This window comes from Acromyrmex echinatior, chromosome 18, assembly GCF_024713525.1.
Source record: "Acromyrmex echinatior isolate Ae372 chromosome 18, ASM2471352v2, whole genome shotgun sequence".
In the NCBI taxonomy this organism is placed as follows: Eukaryota; Metazoa; Arthropoda; class Insecta; order Hymenoptera; family Formicidae; genus Acromyrmex; species Acromyrmex echinatior.
In genome coordinates, this window is record NC_141869.1 from 2,878,220 (window position 1) to 2,900,657 (window position 22,438).

Here is a 22,438-nt window from a genome sequence, read left to right on the forward strand (position 1 = left end):
ATGTACATATTGCATTGATTTTTGTAGAAAGTTATCTTTGCTGTATTAAAACAAATTCTCTGTGCTATTACAATAAATATGATTATTTACACTGAGAAAAAAAATTATTAACATAAATGTGTTTAAAAAATTCATAGTGATTATTTCGTTCAAGTATTTATATATTTAAGTTAAATATACGTGAGTCATATCAACAAAATCTTGTAATAAAAACATGTTGTTCGTTTGAATTAACAAATATTTGCCAATAGCCCATGATCGGTACATTTAGTTAAATCAATTAATTAATTTTTTTTGAAACAACAATTTTTTTCTCAGTATAATCACTAATTTTATTCAGCTGTACAACTTTACTACTTTAACATAGAAAACTAGTAGCTCGTATATACGGCTGTAAATTTGCTGAGTGAAGTTTTTAGTTATTTTAACAAATCTTTTTTTCCCGTGTTATTTACATTTAAGTATACATGTATCATTAATTCTCTGGAGCTGACGTTAAACCCATTTAATTATAAATCTCTTTATAAAACATGTCAAAAAATTCAATTTTCTTTATATTACATCTGCAAACGTATATTATAAAAATATACTCAGCATTAATTCCTTTTAATTAAGTTATGTCATTTTAGTTCCTTAAAATTAATTATGGCTTTTAATTAACATAATTTAAATGAGTCTCATAAGGCCTAGTAATTGTGTTACAGATTTTGGCGTCAATTACAGAAGGTTAATTAACTTCATTTCTTATTGATGTATGTATTATTAACTATTAATTGTTCGCTACACAGATTGTTATTAAACGGCTATTATTCAGCCAATTCCAACAATTAGACTATTGTTTGCGAAACTAGGATTCCACACCATTAATGTAGTAGTTCCCATTAATGATGATCACGTAATGAAAAAAATCTAGCCGCGCGGATCAATATTCCGCGAAAGAAACAGAAGCTTTTTGTGATTTTCCTCTTTTCTCGCTTTCCACTAATAATACGCAGAGATCCAATATACCACTAGACCGTGCCGTGTGCAAGCGACTAGAAATTTAATTTGCATGACATACCGCATGTAACTGTCATATTTTCCGTCGCAAGCATTTTATTACGAAATAATATAATAAAACGCATCAGTTGCACTTCCTGTTTTCCTGTCCGCTCAAGTTTACTGCGCGCAAAGATCACAAAGAGTGTCGACATAATTTAATTCAATTCGCTTCTCTCAACGCGGTGAGATATTGTCGTAATTGTGTTACATGTTTGCGCGAGACACTGCCCCAATTGCGTCCGCGTAAATAGCTCGCATCGTTACCATATTCTCGTGGTGTATCACGATGCGTTCACAATGCGTTCCACCCGGGGATTCGATCGCATTACATCCGGGACGGCGCCGTTAATTCAAGCGTTCTATTAAAATGCACTTTGCAATCAGTTGTTTTGCGGAAATTCACGAAACTGCGAATCTCTGTTCACAAAATTGATTTTGCCGAGCGAATTCTGTGTATTCGAAGATTACAATCATCTTTCGTCAATTAGTAATAGGTTGATATAATTATTTACAATTTAAAATAAATATTCTACTTATTATTATATAATAAAACAATGTAATAATATATTAAATTAACTAAAAGAGAGCAAAGAAATAAATGATGTTTGATTAAAAATAATACAAATTTTTTTCTAACGTTTCAACTTAACGTTAGCAAATTGATATGCAATGAGATAAGTTTCAACTTTACTATAAAGATTATGCGTTTTCTCCGTGTCCAAATCCATTCTTGGAATGTCAAATTTCGTGAACCTTGCAGTCCATTTCATCAGGGCGAGGAGCAAGGATGGAAGCCTCAAGAATATTTTCAACTTTACTAATTGTAAGTCCGAATTGTAATTCTTCAGTTCCGATTATGTAGACTTAAATTATTTTTCATTAAACGTAAAATTATTTTTATTTTTTATTACTTTTTTGTTTTTGAGTTTTAATAATAATTCAATCTGCATAATCGCGACTGAAAAAGACTCAATAAGATTGAAACTTGAATGTCAAATTGATGTATTATATATAAAAAACGTATTATTTTTAGTTAAACATCCATTATTTTTTGCTCTCATTTAATATATACTTTTTTATTATAATAACGAGTAGAACATTTATTTTAAATTGTCAATAACTTCAGCATAATCCACTTGAATCGTTAATTGACAAAGCATAATTGTAATTTTCGAATAGAATTCGCTTGGTGCGAATCGATTCTGCGAACAGAGATTATTATTACATAGAATTTATTCATTTATTTCAGTTATCAAGAAAAAGTAAAACAAGTTGAAAAAAAATTAATTATTTGATGAATGAAATTTATAGTAACTACTCTTTCGTTTGCAATTGTTACATCCGTGAATTAAATAGTATTAAATAGTATAAAATTAAATGTAAAAAGTACAAAATGTAAAGTAAAACATTCCGAGCGAAAGTTATGCATCACGCACAATAACATTTCTGGGAAAGTTACATATGAGCTTTAACATTACGCGAGATAAACTGTTATACATTTACGAACCCTCTTCGCTTTAATGAAATACGAGATAACGAAGCTTGAAAAGTGGAGTTCCTTAAGTACGGCTCGTTAATAAGAGGCGTGACTCCATTTTCGCGTCGACGATTTTCCGTTATCGTTGTCGTCGTTGTCGTGACGGCGCGGCAGTTATCGTCGCAAATTGCAAAAACGTGTTATGTACGCATGTGCACCTGCATCGGATAAGCGGGGTGACCGCGTCGTAAATTGTCGATGTCGATGATAGGAGGCGACGCGACGATAGGAAGCTGCATCTCGCAGATGCTCCGGGCGACGGATCTACAGTCTGCATAGCGTAGGAGATGGAAGTACGTTCTTCGATAACGCTCACGTGGAAATTGAATTCCTTTGGAAAGGAAGGAAGACCACCCGCCGACCAAACCACATCGTCCGAGTGACGATGCAACACGACGGCGATCACGCGAAATTCCCTCCGAACAAGATCCGTCCGTGTGTCTTCACGGAGATAAAATTGCGCGATTCCCGACGGCCAGTATTTCCAGCACTCTCTCAAGTAGAACACAAAATCATAAAATCGAGATGACATCAAGTGAAAATTATTTTAGAAAAAATATCGAATAATATTATTCGATATTTTTTCTTTTGACGATAATTTTGTGATAAATAATTCTTGATGTAATAATAATTTTTAATAGTTTTTAAATTTAAAAAAAATCATACAAATTAAAGTCATCTTAACAAAAATCAATGATATCACTTTTGACGATAATTTTGTAATAAATTCTTGATAACAAAAGTGAATCAAATGGCGTTATAAAAATGATTTCAATTTGATGCCATTTTGACCTTATTATAATTTTGTGTTCTACCTAGACTCGGACGTAAATGAGGGCTTCATTAATGTCGGTCAAAGAGAACCACGATGAGCGTGGGTTGGACCATCCACGACTTTGATGTTGCTGCGCTGCTATGCGTCGCTGGGACTTAAATCAGCAATGAGTTGCGATAACCCGTTAAAACTTACGTGCAATTCATGTAACGCTGCGGTCCGCACCGACCGGAATATATGAAACTTCGAAAGTTAATCCTTTATCCTGCGCTCATTTTATTCCAATTACGGGATGTTCAAGCGGGTGGCGATGTGGCGTTGTGTGCGCAAACTCGTAAACGTTACGACTATCTATGTACAATAATTGTATTTGCACTCACGTGCATAATGTCCCGAAATCTCTCTCTCTCTCTCTCTCTCTCTCTCTCTCGCTCTCTTGCTTTCCCGGGTGAAGATACCGCCACATCGTCGCATCGCCGGGCGCACCCCTCGTATTTGCGCAATCGTTCACGTTCCCTCGCGTGTGTGCAAATAAAATGCATACCTGTATACATGACGGAGTGTATACAGCCGCGCGACGGAATCCGCATTTACGTGCAACCAGGCGTTATATATCCTCTCCTACGTGGAGGAGTTTGCGTATCGCGTGTATTACAACGACGCATATTTTGCAGCGACCGAGCATCCCCGTCTGCATTATGCTCTTTAAACGAACCGCATGCCGCACATCTCCGCGCGTTAACTATTGCGGAAAGAGAGAAATATGTATTTTTTTTTATCGGGAGAACATTCTTTTTTCGCAATAAAAGATTATATTTCCTTTTGTTTTTTTTTTATCTACAAGCTCGAGAGAACTTCGGTATGTAATTCGGTATTTTTAGCTAAAACGAGGATTTTTATCATTCACGTTCGCTCTCTCGCGGATTGTTTTGTTGATCTTCTTTCTCTCATCGCTTTTATTCATAATCATAATGAAAGAAATAATTCTTAAAAATACACATCTGGATACATGCGTATAATAAATTATGTGATTTACTTTTTGAAAGCAGAAAATGTTGGTCTATATTCTCTCACACGTTCTTAGAATAATTTTTTATCAAGTATAATTTACGGATGAGATAAATACAGATTTAATTCATTAAAACCTTGGAAATACGACCTGTCAAAAATTTTCGCATAAAAAGTGATAAAATAAAAGAGAAGTATGATACCTATACATTATGCTATTTATACATTGTGCTCGTAATAGTCACATTTAACGCGTTAATCGTTAATCCCGAAATAAACGCTTGAATTTTTTTGTACGCTATTGCGCGAGCTGCATTTTACATCCCATTCATAAATTACCATTGTCTGTACGTGCTGTATACGAAAATACACTTTTGTTCCTCTTTCCGTATCAGGGAAATATGTATCTACTGTATCTATATACGTAAATATATTAAATGCTTTTCTAAAACTTTACTCAGTAATATTGCAAAGATATATATATATATATATATATATATATATATAAGTATTTTTTAAAATAATTGTGTTATTTAAACAATTAATATCCGCATTCAGGCATTTAATTATGCAATAACAGACACATTCTTTGATATGATACCATGAGTGATCCTACAATTCTAATAACTGAGTTTTAATTCTTTTTGAATCAAGATAAAAGAAAATATTTTTTTATTTAGTTATGATCTACCATTTTGATCTACCATATTTTTTTAAATAATGTATCAATTGCATTACATTTTTTTCAAATGGACTCATGACTTTTTTAGCATAAATCGATTCCTCTCTTATTCTGTGCATAAAAAATGTTATCTATATTGCGCTTAGATCATTAAAAATTATCTAAATAAACGATGAAATTATAAATCGTTTCATTTAGAGATAATAATTATTTTACTATACAATAATAGTACATAAATGTGAAACACTTTTCTCTCAATGTAAGATATCGCAATGTAAGGTAATCAAAAGAATTAAATAGTGAAGGATTATCCCTTTTATCATCTTTTTCTCTCTCGACTTAAAAAAAGTTAATTCAACTACTAGAATCACCTTGTAGATTCCATTATTATATATATATTTTATTTATTGTATATAGAGAAATTATAAAACATACACAAATGGTGAGGCACCAGCAGAACTGCTACTAAGTCTCCCAGAAAACGAAACGAATTACAAATTACAAATTACAGAGAAAAAGTACAATTCCAAAAAGATAAGCTTTTTAGTAAATAATTCGATAGTTTTAAGAAGATAGAGGTTAAGAATGATTTGAGTATAATTGCAAAAAAGCATGATTAAAATAATAAACGCAGACTTATTACATAATAAACGAAGATAATTAAAAAGATCAGAATTAATATAAAAAATACTGACAATTAAAGTAAATAAATTTAAAGCGTTGATACGAACTTAGTAGCGACAGAGTGAAACGAAGAAACTGAAGGAGAAGAGCGGATGGAAAAAGGTAGCATATTGTAAAATTTTGTGGCAGTGTAGGAAAACACAGCCTTAAATTTGGAAGTTCGATGTTTAGGGAAGGGTAAGGAATTATGATATCCTGTGTCAGGAGTATCATCAGAATGGAGGTCGGAGTTCAAATACAGGAGACTACGGAGATATTGAGGAATGCCAGAACGAAGAAGACGAAAAACAAGACAGCATAAGTGAAGAACATAACGCTGATGGACCTTAAGTCAACCAGAGCGTAAAAAACAAGAAGAGATATGATCATGATTACGTACATTAAAAGAATAACGAAGACATGAATTCTAAACACACTGGATTCAAATAAGCAATTTTTTAGACAAAGTTGGTATGTAGCTCAGTAAGTCGTAATAGTCGAACAAGGAAATTATACCCAGTTCAGATACTAGGAGTTTCTGTGAGGTTGATAAGATGTGACGAAATAGATTATTCAGTCAGTCATTATTGCAGTTTGAAATCGTAATATTATTTTCAAGGATAATTCATTTTAATTAACTGAGAAGTGAAACTTATTAATAATTCCGACAACTCAGCACGAATGAGGTTAATGGTTTTTCGATTATGAGTCTCCGAAGCGTAAATTACATCTCCGCAACCAGTCTCGGGTTAACGAGACTTTAAGGAAGATCGGAGTCTTGCAATATAGGCTCTTAGAGCGATCGCCTTTTGCGTGCGACAGCCGTTGACACCATTCAAAAGTTTTCCCATTTCCATGCCATCGCGCGCGTCTCGACGCTTAAGTTTTCGAGAGCTATTCTAATTAACGACTTGACAGTTGCCGAGAATTTCTTAACGCGACCGAAAAGGATGCGCTTTTTGGATTTTTATGAACGATTATCGCAAGAAAGCACGTCACGCGGAGGCTAAAAAGTTGCGCAATTATTCGTACTCTTCCACCAGCTGTTTGCCATTTTCGAGTAATACAGTCTCTCGTCGCTTAAAGTTATATCCGCGATGGTAACAGGCCGCTGCGAAATTCCGCAGCTCGGTGCGTCAAGCGGAAGTTTGAAACTTGATTGAGCCCAACGACAATCGCTGCTTTTGGCACATTTTACGCGAACAAAACGAACAATTCACTTCTGATAGTTTTCTGAAATAGACAACCTCGGGAAATCATTTTCGCTGCTTGATCAGAATCTTTTTGTTCGACCGTAACCAATTTTCCCTCTTTTTTTTAGAAAAGTTTTTATGTTTTTTTTATTTCGCTGCCACTTCTATTCGTAAAGAACAACCTGCGTGACCTGAAAAAAATACAGAGAGACAATGGACTAGAGTTCGAAAAAGAAAAGAAAATATCTATAAAGCTATCCGTTGAGATGAAATCACAGGTTCGTGAAAAATAAATCGCTATCAGATCAGGTATTTCTTCTCGCAAATTTCCGTGTGATTTTTTCTTTTTGCTATTATCCGACCGACTGGCTAATAAAACTTGCACAAAGATCGACGAGCAGGTTTCCCTTCGAAGCCACGGGATGTATTTCATTCGGAAGGATCGAATGGACCGACCGATCGATCTCGGCAATGAGTCGACGACGAGGATTCCTCGCCTCCGTCAAGAAAATAAGCAGAGATTACGTTCTCGTGGAATAAAGGCAGTATATATCGAGATGAATTTTCGGAGCAACTATTTGAAAAGGCGCACTTTTACTTCTTGCTTTTGCTTTTTCTCTTCTTATCTATCGATACTACCATCAGTCTAAATGATTAAATGGAACCTGGAACTCAAGGAATTAAAGTATCTCAAGATAACGCTATTTTTACAAACGCTATTCTAACACAAGATATGTTCACTCCCTGTACACATAAATCGCAAGGAAAATGGCATAGTTCGTAAAAGTGCCATATTTTTGAGAGCTCTATAAAAATTTTACTCGTACTCGAATTATCATAAAATGTTAGTTACCCACTTTAATCTTTTTTATAATATTTTTTAGTATAATTGGAAAAGTGACGGCTGATATAACTCATGCGTATTTTGTATTCAAAGATATTTCAATAAATTTGAAGCATTTTTTAATAAATAATAAAGGATTAAAGAATTAATAATTTAATATCAGTTTTCAGACCCACGTACAAATAAAAATTATCAAAAAGGATTAGAAAACTTTGAATATAAAATACAGCAAAACCAGTTTTTTTAGAACAGACTTTTTTCGAAACTCCATCCTTGAAAGTTTTTTTATTTGAATATGTAATTTGAATATGTTTTCTTTGGATGTATTTGATATAAGTAATTATATTATTCTAGAATTCAACTTTTTGCGTTCATCTGAAATTCTAAAAAGTTTCTGTGTAAAGTTAGTCGTAAACAATTAAAATGAAATATAATGACTAAGCGATGATTGCCATAAATAGTTAGATCCAATTTCGAAAAGGCATTAACAACAACTCATTAGGCATCACAAAGATATTTCTACCTTGATATTTAAAGCCATATAAAAATAAAGATATCAAATAACAAAATAATGCAAATATTAAATGTTTAATGCTAAATATCGAAGATAAATAACGATAAATTCCGTCTTTTTTCTAAGATTTTCATTTAACAGCTTTTTATTGCATAGAATTCTTTTTACTCCGAAATAAAAAAAAATCTGTTTTTCTTTATCTCTAAACGTGCATTTTAACATTTAATATATTTTTAACAAAGATTCAAGTTTTACGAGGTCCACAATTTCAATCTGAACGGTACATTATATACAGATCGGTTAGCCGCCTCCGGCAGGCAAAAAATTAAAATGCAAATATAATAATGCACGTGTCTCGGGAGATTACACAATATCGCGTATGAACGTACGTGTTCCTAAAATAAGAATGGTCGTGTTTAAGGCAGTCATTTTGATAAACGCCTCGTACCTAGCCCGACAGTCAGTTGGCAGGCATTCCCCTGGTGAAACGAGCAAATTTGAATAACGGTGGAGCGTGAGGGTAGCCGAGCTCTGCAGCATTAATTCAAGTCTCGTGCATCGTACTTAAACACGCGATTAAACACAGCCTCGTGTCTCTCATTGCTGTGGACTAAGTGCAGCCGCGCACATATCACGAGTTTATACATCTGTCTTATATCCTATTTAAGAATTCATCGGACCTTGGCACAAGTTTTCCCGATATTTGGTAAAACCGACGCGAGGCGCGATCATGCTTAGTGTCGCTCATGCATGTCTCCTTAAAACGAATCACGAGCAGAAAATATGACGTGTAAATATGGAATGCATATGAAATACCTGACGCGAAGGAATATATCGCGTCAGTTTGTCGAGTACGCATCGATTGATTCGACAGTTTCGACTTTATCGCCAGCGACGAACGCAAACGACTAACGAGACAGGCGACCAGGAAAAACGCCAACTTAAACTCAACTGCTGGAAAATAAGCTGAGATTACGTTAGCATATGGTAACAGAAGTGGTAACAGCAATATCACTGAATTTCTACGATGATTCTCTCCGACACGACAGTCCTCGACATTTCCACTTATGAGCGTGTCGTTGAACCGCAGATTAGAAAAACTTGTGCTCGTTGCGACGGAAAACGCACTTAAAAAGCTACCGGAGGATTGTTATCGAATGGAGAGAAAAAGAAAGATTTGAGTGCTGTATGAACGAAGCATACGAAGACTATGAGGAAACATATTTCGAGAAATGGCTGTAGAAACTTGCAAAAATCTATTCTCCATACCGATATATAACTTTTGACATTAGAAAAGTACTAATGTTTTTTACTTACTGAAAAAACTTACTGAAAAAACTTACTAGAAAAACAAAGAATGATGTCCATTATGAAGGACATAATTACATTAGTTTACAATAAGTTTACTTTTTTATGATACTTAAAATTAAATACTAACTTTTATTAGCTTTTAGATCGTTATGATATTTAAAATTGAATAGTACTAGCATGATATTTAAAATTAAATGCTACTAACTTTTATCAGCCTTTAGATCGTTCACTCTACAGTCAATCAATAATTAATGTATCACAATGTAACGCAACGGTACATAGCTAACAGTTATATGTTCAATGCTTTACATAGTGTCCCCTAAAAAATTTGCATTCTCTATCACAATTGATTTTGGCGATATTTCACTGAAATGATTAAATGCATACGTAATGCAGCAAAAGTAATTTCGTATTTAAGCGATAAATACTACGGGCTCGCCGTTAATCCTCGCTTCCGAGCGCATTTGTACAAATTAATGCGATAAAGCGGATCATATTATTCAGCGATTCTTTTTTCTCCGTTCGAGAGAAAAAAATTCTCAGCAAGGGAGATATCGAGGGATTTAAGGAAAGTGCGAAAAAGGCGGAAAATGGAGGATGAACGATGGAAAAGAGCGGTGCAATTTAGTCGGTAAGACTAAATTGCATAACTCCTGTAAGACCAGTAAATCGGTCGAAGTATTAAGTATTATAAGTAACTACAGCCAATTTTTTAAGCATTCTCGGTCTTTAAACCAGTATATTCGATTCGAAATCCAATTCGATTAGAAAGAGAGAATTGTGTGTAAATATAACGTCGCAAATATTTTTTAAATTTTTCAGACTAAAATCTCATTCAAACAGAGTGAAAATTCACTCCAATTGATAGTGAAAATATTGCCACTTGGAATAGAGTGTCGTTTTACTCTTTATAAGGGTAAATGTTTAACTTCAACCATAGTGAATATTTCATTCGTTTAAAGTAAAACATCAGACTTCGCACAACGACTTCAATATAAGATTAGGATGAGTTTTAGTTTAAAAAAATATTTAAACTAGTAGAGTTAGTATTCTTGTTAGCATTTTATCTTGAAGGAAAAAAAATTGTCGATATTTCTATGTAATACAACGATCAGTGACTCGCTTGCCGAACTTCTTCTTGCTTAATGCATGCACTATTTTCACTTCACTCTTTAATTACAAGTGAAAATATTCATTCTACAACAAAGGAAGAATTCACTTCATTTGAATGAAAAGTGGCTCTAATTTAAATGATTAGGTAATTACGCCATTTTTCAAGTAGAATTTTACTCCAAGAAATTTAAAGAAATAACTCATGCGTAAGATTTGTAGCCAACGTAATATTTTTATACTCTGTGAAAATTGCTCGTTTAAATGAGCCACGAAATAGCCGCTGTATTATGCCACTGCACTGGCATGAGAAAATAATTGACCGAGTCGCGAGAAAACCGAGCTGGCGCGGCGATTCGCGTGTCACTCCGAATATCGGCCACGAATCAATCGCGTGAAAAACGAGAGAATTTTCGTTCTTATCGAAGTGGCGTGACTCGTTGCTACGCTCCGTTTATATGCCAAATTTTCTCGATAAATGATGATTCCATGTCGGAAATCGTAAAGTGTTTGATCGTACTTGAGATAAGCACGAGACTGATATCCCTGGAGATATCGAAATTGACGGTTAACTAGTAAAAGAAACAAATGTAAGAAAGATAAGAAGGTGAAAACAGAGCAGCACATCAAGGATCTTTCAATATTCATAGTATAGTGCAGACTAGATTGATAGTCCAGGTTTAAACGAGCCTTTTTTGCGTCGCGCGAAATCTTGAGAAGAGAGTCGACAACGACCGAATCGTTCCACCGACGAAACCTCCCACGCGAATCGCATTTGCATAGTTATAGGAATATTTCGGTCGACCATCGGGCCACCGCCCCGTCAACTCCGAGAAATAACGATCGATCGGTATGCGTTCGCGAGCTCGCAATTGATCCTCGCGACAATCGCCGACAATCTGTCTCGCATAATTGCACACCTCGACAGCTTGTTCTAAAAGTCTAAAATTTTACACACTCAGAACTTGTGTTAAATCTAACATATTTCACGTGTTCAAATTTTTGTATTAATTTAATACAAGCTAAACGTATTGAAGAGTAACACAAATATCATGTAAAAAAATTAACACAAAAAATGTAACGTTGACACAAACTGTGAAAGCACATTTTTTCAATAAAATTATTAAATTAACATTTACAATATATTAACTTAACACATTTTATTTGTTTATCTTAGAATTTATGTTTTAAAAAGTATATTATTTTGTTATTTATTTACATACATAAATTGTTACCTTGACACTAAAAATGTTGAATATCAATTTAACATCAAGTATTTAAATAAAATATTAAATTAAATTTCCATAACAGCCGAGCGTTAATTTAACATCGTATAATGACATGATATTAAATTAACTTGGTCCTTCAGAAATCCAATTTAATACTGGCCAATTTAATAAAATAATTAGAAATTACTTATTTTAAGTATTAAAAACACTGTGAACAACGGTGTTTTTAACTGTGCTTTAACTGCGCTTTTATTCAAAATAAGTAATTAATCACTTCTTTCCAGTATTAAACTTCCGTAAGAGAGATATGTTAAAAACGCAGTATTTTAACAAAGATTTGAGCAGACAAGTTTTAACACAAATGCAAAATATTTTACCGTGTATTTTCGCGCATACAAAAAGAATAATTTAGCTAAATACAAATCTAAAAACAACTTTCGGACCATCGAAATAATTACGTGGGAATCTCAAGCATAATGCTGCAAAAAGTTTTAACATTCTAACAACCAGCTTGAGCGCTCTACGTAATTATTTTGATAATCTAACAAAATTATATTCAAATCTGTGTCTACCAAAATTTTCAGATACTTCAGCAAACCCATTCTTTCCGTGCAGATAAAAATATCCTGCGAAAACAATCTGTTTTGCGAAAACGCGGTGTCGAGAAACTTCTCGTACACTTCTCTTAGTCTCGAAGAATGGGAAAAAGTTGCGGAACTGTCGTGATCGGGATAATATCCTGATTAGAACAGAAGATCATGCAATATCCGGTACAGTTAGAGTTCTTCTCGTACGAGTTAGGGAAGCTGCACTGTTTGCAAAAGCTAATGGCATACTCGGGACGACGCAAGATTACCATATAAACCGCAAAACTCTTCATGTTCTCCCGTGTTCTATCGATCCCGAGCGTTCGCGTCTCCTATGCCCTTTATCCTTTGTTCCTTCCTTCCGCCATAACACATTCGGTTCAGCTGACGTAGGGAATCAAGTTGCTCTGCTCCACAGCACGTGTACTTTAGAGGGTAACCTACCATCTGGTTATCAATTAAGATGCAATTCCAATAAGACATCTTGTTGAAAAATAAAATATCTCCGTTAGTTTGGAGTAAACTTTAGCAATATACAGAAATCTATTTCACAAATCATTTTGTGCGATTTTAGCGCGTCAGACCAATATTTTTCGCCGCGTTTGCTCTTATCAAAAAACACTTTGACAAATGTATTTTACGTGACCTCAAAAATTAATTTAAGAAAAATCGATAGAATTTTCTAATCTACCTTCTTTATTTTTCCTATTTTTCGACCACTATAAATAAAAAAAAACGCCAAGTAATCCATTCACTTAAATATAAAGATTCAAAAGAAAACTTTCGTTATTTCAGAAGTACACATCCGTCTTGAGAGACAAACGCCATTATCGATTGTTTTCGTATAAGTGATATTGGTTCCTCCTTCACGCAAATAAATTCTATCCACCAAACAAATCGCTCCTACATTGCGACGACTTTTCCTGTTTTTTTTTTTAAATCAGTCACTTCTAGTAGGGATACATTTTTGTTTTATGTCCGTTGAAGTAAACGCAAAGGAGAACGTAACGTCCTACTCTTCGTCCGTTGACGTAAAGAGAAACGATTCTGACCCGCCCGCCCTCGGCGCCGTATAAAAATTTGATCGCTCACGGAACAATCGGGTTTTTCAGTGACACGTACCTCCGTACTGAATTTACCGAGTAAATCCGTCGAGCAGTAAATCACACGGCAGTTGATACGAGCCTGGCGAGCACTGGAGAACAATAATTCTCCGGCTCGCTCTCTCAGCGACTCTTTCCGTTGTGCTTTTTCTTCTGGAGGCACTTTTCACGCGCGGAATAACCCAATCTTACTATATATATGTCGAACAACCAATAATTAATTACCTCTCAAATGTCTTTTCTTGTTTCTGTTTCAGTCACCGAGAAGGAAATTCGTCAATGGTAAGTTAGTCCCTAAGAAAAGCAATAGGCTATTATACTAACTTGCGCGAACTTGGACGGAATGATTAAGGATTCTGCCGATAATCAGAAGAAAATAATTTACGACAGAACTGATTTAATTCTCTGTTAAGTTAAAATTTAAAAAAATTTTTATAAAAGCAGACTTAAGAAAATAAAGTTTTCCGTAAAAGTAAATTTAAAAAATTCTTTCGTAATTTCCAATTTTTATTACAACGTAAAATTTTACAACGTAAACTTTAAATAATTATTTATATAAGAATTATTGTGTATTGTGTAGGCACAAAGGATTCCTGAAGGATTGCCCCGATGGATTACTAACAGAACAAGTAAGCATTGTCGAATAAATCATATTAACTCTTTCCTTTCCTTTTATTTAGAAAAAAACGTTTGGCCATCAATAAAAAAATATTTGGTACTTGTGATAATTATATGATAAAATTATTATGATTTGCATTATTTTAGAATTATTACTGTTATTCCATGTTAATAAGAGAAGAGTGAATATAAAATTATTATTATTATTAGAATTATTATTATTATTAGAATAATAACAAATTCGATTGATGCACTGGTGCGTATTAAAACGATTGTACACTGACTTAATCTGAGTGTAAAAGTAAATATTTTGAATTATAAAATATATATTTTACCTAACAACGCAATAAAATATATTGAGGCTTTTACGGTTTAATTCATTCTATCTTTACATTTTTATATTAATTTGTGTTACGATAAACTTAATACGCAGAGTGTGCACTGAATGCTTCCAATAGAATTCACTAATATTATATTATAGCAATAATAATTATATTGGACAGGATGATTAAATTCTTAACCGTAATTATTTTATCATGCAGTTGCAGTCATAAGTATCAAACACTTTTCTCTCAGTGTAACATAAGTAAGACGTAAAGCAAGAAATTAAATTGATATAAATAACTAGAATGCGATATTCAGAACGGAAGTATATTAATCATATAATGTTACATGATAACAATAGCGGAGAAAAAGGTTAATCACCTACAATAATCAATACTGAATAAAAAGCTGATGATATATATACATAGTGATCGCGTGATTTCAGGGCTTTATAAAGATCTACAAGCAGTTCTTCCCTCAAGGTGACCCATCAAAGTTTGCCTCTCTTGTCTTCAGAGTCTTCGATGAGAACGCCGTAAGTTTCTTGTCACATGTATAAACGTCGTGGTTTTCCGCGAACCCTCATGCTTTTTAAATTCGTCAAGTTGGCGTTCGCATGCAATCAATCGATCACGCAATGCGCACTCTCACTATCTTACTCAAATTATTTTGTTTCCCCTACACTCTATATGGAGCTATCTCTAATACTAAGTCTTTATTAACTGCACGATTAAGTATTTATTTAGCTCTGTATTAGATAAGACAGTTAATTTATTATGTGTGAGTTCCATGTTGAATAAATTTACGCAGGACTGAAATAAATAATCTGTATTGATCATTGAGACATTTAATCTTCTAGCTAACAATTGGTCCACTCAATTATAAATTTCATTGTCAAAAATATCGAACAATTGAATTTTCTTCATTTTACATCAAATTTGGATTATTTTAATTACAATGTATTTAATATTTATTTATTAAATACGAGTTATGTTGTTTTGGGGTTATATTGTTCCTTAAAATAATTAGACTTTTAATTAAATAAGTCTTACAGACCCAGCGTAATTAGTAACTGATTTTGGCTTCAAAGAAGTAATCACCGTTGACTCTTTTTCTATATTGAGAGAAGTTTTTTGTATTTATGATTATAATTACATGTTATCACAAATTATGGTTATTATTAATGTTAGCAATAATAACTATACATAGTTCTATCAACATTATATTACATTATACTATAACTTTATTGAGGTGCAAAAAAGCATATACAGTTGGCGCCGAAAATTATAAATAAATTACATTCATTCCAGTCATTTTTATAGTAATAATATAACTAACTTATAACCATTTTCAGTGCCAGCCATATACATATATTTGTTGATAGAAGTATATATAATCATTATTACTAACATTATAACAGTAATAAGATTAAATAATAATGTTAACATATAATTATAGTCACAAATATCAAAACTTTTCTCTCAGTGCAGACAATCGAGTGAAGATTGGTATACGCCGTATGTCGAGTATGTTTATTGAAAATATTGAGAAATATCTGAGACAAAAATTTTCCTTTTGGATTTCTTTCACAAGACTATTCGATTTGCGGCCCGAGAGAAAATACGAATACTCGGGAGAGGGAAAACTATTTGCACAATGTATCAGCCAATGCAGTTGCTCGACTGACAACCGATAGCTATTCGCCTTTAAAGAAACGCGAGTGCAAAGTAATCTTTGAATATTCGGTCGATAGGAAAGAAGATCTCGCATGTGACAAAATAAGAATATGTCGAAATGTTGTTTCAGGACGGCACGATAGAGTTCGAGGAGTTCATAAGAGCGCTCTCGGTAACGTCACGTGGTAACCTGGACGAAAAGCTTCATTGTGAGTATTTTATCCTTTATCTCCTTTGAAAAACTTATCTACTCGAATTTGAAAGAATTCATTCGTGTATTACTCTATTTTATCCATCTTTAGTTTATCCATATTTTTGTTTATCCACTTTGTATACGTCATAAACAATTGTTGGAATCGCGCCGCCAATCCCCTTTTAATAATAAAAAAAATCGTTGCAATTACTATAATTTAATTATAATTTAGTCATTTTTTTTCAATGCAAACTCTATATATTTTTTAGTAGAACTATAATTGTAATTATTATTATTATTAAAATTATAGCAAAAACGATTATAAAAATGGAAGTTCTAGCGATAATTATTTTATCATGTAATTATAGTCACAAATATCAACTTTTCTCATTATTGATTTACTTAACGCAATTAAGTCAATAATTTAAACTTAACTTTATCTGCAAAAATAAAAAGTCCGCCGTTAATAACTCGCATGAAAAATTCAAAGAACTGATATCTCAGAAATGCATCTTAATTGCTTTTACATTTCCATAAAATCAACAAAAATAGATAAAAATTTTGATAAAATTACATTCAAGTAATATTAAAATAAAATAATTTTTATAATTCATTGTCGAACGATAAATTAATACCCACGCTTTCTGAAAATTTTATTCCCAAAAAGAATTTGCATATCGTAATCGTTACACATAAAATTCGAGACAGCTTATGAAAGACGATCGCAACGTAAGACGACAAATCCTCTCAATTGTTCTCCTCGGGAAAACTGTTATCGATCACGACTGAACGTAAGTGAAGAATAAAAGCTTTGCCGAGCATGTCGCAGTCTGGAATATCGTCGGAGAGACACAGAAATTACAAGCTTGCGAGAGAATCGTGCGTGAAACGAAAATACGATTTCTCATCTTCGAACAAAGTGTACCCTCGGATTTTGTGTCTTTGAGAAATTTCAGTAGCAGAAGTCAATCGCGTTTTTCTCCCTTTCTTTGTCTCTTTTCAGGGGCCTTTCGTTTGTATGATGTGGACAACGACGGCTTCATCACAAGGGACGAGATGTACAATATAGTCGATGCGATATATCAGATGGTCGTAAGTGCATCTCTTTGAAATTATTTTTTGACCAGCGAGAGAAAACTTTCGACGTGAAACATTTTCTTGTTCGCTTCTCAATTTGTTAGATTCTAATGCATCTTGCCCTATCAATTCTGCTTATTTTGCGATTTTCTCAAAATAACTTAACTTTATCTCCCCTATTGACGTCAGTTGTAGACAGAATTTGATGACAATCGCGAAAAATTTCTACAGAAAGAAGGATTTCGTTAAAATATCTAAAGAAAAGTATCTAACAAATTTAGCTATGGTAGAGACTTAAAAATAATTTTGTTAGATCATCAAAATTATTATACAAGAAGTTCAAGTTGCTAGAATGTTAAAATATTTTGCAGGATTGCTCATCATGCTTCAGCTTCCCGGATAATTATTTTGATTTAACAAAATTATTTTCTGTGCATCTAACTAAATTTTTAGATACTTCAAGGAAATCGTTCTTTTCGTGTAGAGTCAAGAGTTCGAGTGCTGCTGTTCGACAAAATGAGAAAATCGAATAATTATTATCTTAAATATCTTATTATTTATTCGCTTATTTGATATCTATACGCTCGTGTTTCCTTATTTTATCTTTATACAATATTTCGCTTATTTGCCTCTATAAATAAGATCACAATAGCACAAGATTTTCGTGCTTGCTTAATAACTAGCTAGCTGCGATGCAATCGTAATGCATCGTACACATGTGTTCAATATCAGGTCAATATTTTATCCGAGGGGGCGCGTTACATGTAATCTAGCGGAAGTTATAATCCTCTTCTGCAGTTTCTAAGCGGCATGTTACAAGCGAGTTAGTAACGTAAACTATAACGTTAACTTCTCACCGCTATTGCTCCTGACAAGCACGATGTATGCGGCTTCTTTTGAGTTACAATGCAACCTCGTACTACGCAACATGCACTCTAATCTTTTGTCGGCTGTGACATCTACTAAAAACTTTAAAGCCCGCATTTATACCATGAATCTTGTCTTGAACAGTTCAGATGCTTATTGTTAGTTTCATAGTTAGTTTTTTGAACGACCATATCTTTTGAAAGAGAAATTTTAATTAGAGCTAAAATGAGAAAGAGCACTTTTGGATGAGAAACAAAACGAATCACTTATATATTTATGAATATACAAAATCATTAAAGTGTTACACTGTTATGTTATTATTCGAAATTGAAACATTATTTTATCATGTCGTTTTATACTATGCTTTAATTAATTAACATTATAAAGATAAATAAACTATAAAATAATGATAAATCAACGTAATTAAAAAATATATAATAAATATATAATAAATGTATTTAATGAATAATTATCATTGTAAGTTTATTAACCACTGCAGTTGTTAATTTAATTTAACGTAAATATTCATATCCGATACAATATTTTTTAAATGTATCAACTTAGCACAAAATAAAAATTAATTCGTCACTTATCGATGCAATGTGCAATAAAGAAGTTGCAGATTTACGTCAAAACTACGTTAATCTATAAAATAGAAATATAAGATCCAAATTAAAAAAAAAAATCCAAATTATAGCAAGACATAAGATAATTAAGATTAAAAACATAAGATAAAAAAATAATTATTGTACGCATCAAATTTTATATTCATCCTTTAACTGAATATCTAATATATATATATATATATATATATATATATATATATATAATTTTTAAAAAACTTCTTGTGTGTGTGTGTGTGTGTGTGTGTGTGTGTGTGTGTGTGTGTGTGTGTGTGTATGTGTGTGTGTGTGAACTTTCTATAAGATTTTATAAATAAAAGTCTGTCTTTCATTCTTATTTAAATCAATTAAAATTAATGAATCAATAGGAAAAATAGACGAATAGTTATTTATGTAAACATTAAAAAATTATTCTGTCTTTTTAAATATCAGTATAAGATTAACATTAATCTCGGTCATCTCGGTTCAATTTACTTTTTATCTAATTGTATCTTTTTCTAATTGTAAGAATTAGAATTCTAAAAATTAAAAAAAGATAAATAGTAAGTTAAATATAGTGAAATTTAAAATAATCTTACATGATAAAACCAGCTTTAATGATTTGTGGAAATGTGATATCTGCGCTTCTTTATTATCAGAATATAAAATCCTCGGAGTACCAAGCTCTCAGCGACCAGATCGCATAGCAATACAATTTAAAAAACGATCAGCTTCTACGAATAATTTACTACGAAAAATTTAATTATAAAATCCATTAAAAGAATATATATCATATTATAAAATTTATTATATTGTATTAAAATTTATTATATTTGTATGCCAAATATTTCATTCAATGCATCACAAGTTAATTATTAATAAACGATCAATATGCGGTTTGCCTCAGATTAATTGAATCGCTCAAACTGATTGTTTGTGTATTGTTCTGCTTTCAATCCGATAATGGTGGAATTTTTATTTTCAAATACACGAGAAATTCACACAAAGCGCGATGCGAAATGAGGTATAATCCACAAGTTCGTTAAAGGAGTATAATTATTACCTGTGAGTATCGCAATGGAAGCAGCAATTCGTAATCCCCGTGTTCATAATCTTATTTTGAGTCTGACACTTCAAATGAATCGCGCGAGATATCTGTTAGATAATTGTTGTCTCTTGACAGATGCGAGTCATTAGTCACGAGAGTTATATTAGTAAAACGCTCGAAAAGGCAATCGTGAACTGTGATAATCGGGAACGATTGCATTTCAAAGGATAATAACGCGGCGACACGCACCAGTACCTGCCCGTTTCGGCGTCGTCGTACGAATGATGACACGGCCGACACGTCACAACACAAACACCAAGGTCGCGTGCTCATTTGCTATCGTCTCCCGAATTTAACATACCGTAAAATGGAGTAACTGTGACTACAGTCCATTTGATGTTACAAATGCTTTGAAGCATTCTCTGATCAATTAGTAAAATTTTTTCTTCTGATTGATTAATCAAAAGCCTGCTTCAAAGCCTTTATAGCGTTAAATAGATCGCATCTTTTGATTCAAATTTTTAAAAAATGCTTAAATAGTACGTATGTCCAAAATTAAAACATAAAATGCCTTTAAGATGTTTTTAAAACATATTAAAAAACGATATTAAAAAACATATGTACATTTCGTTATATCAAATTAAATTATTATCTCGACAATACTATTATTTTGTCTCGTTAGTGTCGCCTACGGCCAGAGACATATTTTTTATTTGCTACTGCTTATATGTTATTGCCTTATATTCTCTATTGTGATTGGCCGATTTGCTTACTGTTCATGTCTTATTGTAATGTTTTATTGTAACGTTTATTGTAACGTTTTTCTATGTACCAGTAGCCTAAGAGAATGATTCCCACTAGATATATAATAGAGAACGTTTGAAAACTTACTGTTGTATTCTGTTGTATTCTTTCAACAAGTACATTATAATTTAATTGATACAAAAACATACATTACATAGTATTACATTTTAACTTATTACATGTAAAACTAAATTCTAATTTAATTTTATTAGATATTTTATCTATAATTTTTTACTTTTCAAGAATGGCAAATATAATAATTCTTCCTTTTATTGAAATGCTTGATTAAAACTGAATTTTAAAAGGAATTCTTAAATTTAAAAAATTATCTTCATTTTATTCGAGATAGTATACAATTAATTTATTATTATTATCTTTTCCCAAATTTTTACCGAAAAGAATGAAATTATGTAATTTCATTAATTACATAATTTTATGAAAACAAAAAATTTTTTGAATGTTATTTTTAATCGCAAATAATTTAAATAATTTAAATTGCTATAAAAAATATGGTAATTTAATTTTAGCGATACCTTTCTATCGATTTATTAAAAGTTCGTTGTTGTTGGTAAAAAATTGGTGAAATATAATAAAGATAAATTAAATTCCATAAATACTTTTTTATTAAAACGATGATAAACTTCATTCTCTTCAAATGAACATTTGATTGCCGTCGATACATGTTTATAAAAAACCGATTTCTAAATGATGGCGAATCGTTTATTAATCAATATGCAATGCAAGAGTATTATCATCCAGTTTTATTACTGTGCATATAAAAACGAAAAAAAAAATAAGAAATAATATTCTATTATTACTTTTTGTGGTATTTTCTTTCATAAACTCAAATCAAATTATCCATATTAGTAGTTATGCTATTTCTCATGTGAACAATTAAATTATTGTTAGAGTTATTTAAATGCAATCTTTTCTTTAATCATATCTCTTTAGAATTAATTACAAAATTACACGAAATAAAAAATTCGAGTATTTGAAGAAAAATTTTCTTTGAGTTTTTCATTGAAATTACGATTACAAATATACGAAAATTAAATTAATTCTCTAGATAGATTTAATAAATTATGTTATGTTTTCTCACGACCCCGATTTCTCAACCAAGTTCTTCAACAGAGAAAGGATTGTAAGTACGAACTTTGTTTTTATTCGAGAATACACACTAAAGTGCATAGCAAATATGCACTAGCTGGCGAATTACAATTTCCTCCTCTCTTTCTCTGTAAAGCTAATTAAATTATTAATATAAAGGTGTGCAGGTTTCCACTTACGCACTTTGAACAAAACTTTCAGTGGAAACTATGTTATTTCTACCGAGACGTGAAAAACTCGTATTATGTGCCACGAAACTCTTGAACGGTCCATGGCAAATACTATACTTCAACGCTTCACACGGCTGTTTTATACCGAATTTCGCGCAGCGATGCAAATTTTAACACGAAATTCGACGCGACCGCAGTAAATCCGTCTGGCGACAACGGTTCGCCATTAATCACTTCCAAGTCTCATTAATATTAATTTCAAAGAGAAATATAGTAACATATTATGTGTATAAACGCGAGGTATGCACATGGTAATCCATAAATATGCAGGTCGCAGTCGACAAAGGCACATGAG

General features: G+C 32.3%; 2 protein-coding genes across 2 annotated transcripts in view; one reads left to right on the forward strand and one right to left on the reverse strand.

Annotated features, from left to right (window-relative positions):
• Nucleotides 1–22,438, reverse strand: part of LOC105151446 (uncharacterized) — a 228,111-nt gene that overhangs the window by 144,378 nt on the left and 61,295 nt on the right. The window lies entirely within an intron of this gene.
• The window catches only part of LOC105151444 (frequenin-2), a 72,081-nt gene that overhangs the window by 28,430 nt on the left and 21,213 nt on the right, over nucleotides 1–22,438 (forward strand). Inside the window, exons 3-7 of the mRNA XM_011065150.2 lie at nucleotides 13,855–13,879; nucleotides 14,178–14,226; nucleotides 14,985–15,074; nucleotides 16,346–16,424; nucleotides 17,412–17,500. Of these exons, the coding sequence (XP_011063452.1) occupies nucleotides 13,855–13,879; nucleotides 14,178–14,226; nucleotides 14,985–15,074; nucleotides 16,346–16,424; nucleotides 17,412–17,500 (332 nt within the window). The remainder of the gene's footprint in view (nucleotides 1–13,854; nucleotides 13,880–14,177; nucleotides 14,227–14,984; nucleotides 15,075–16,345; nucleotides 16,425–17,411; nucleotides 17,501–22,438) is intronic.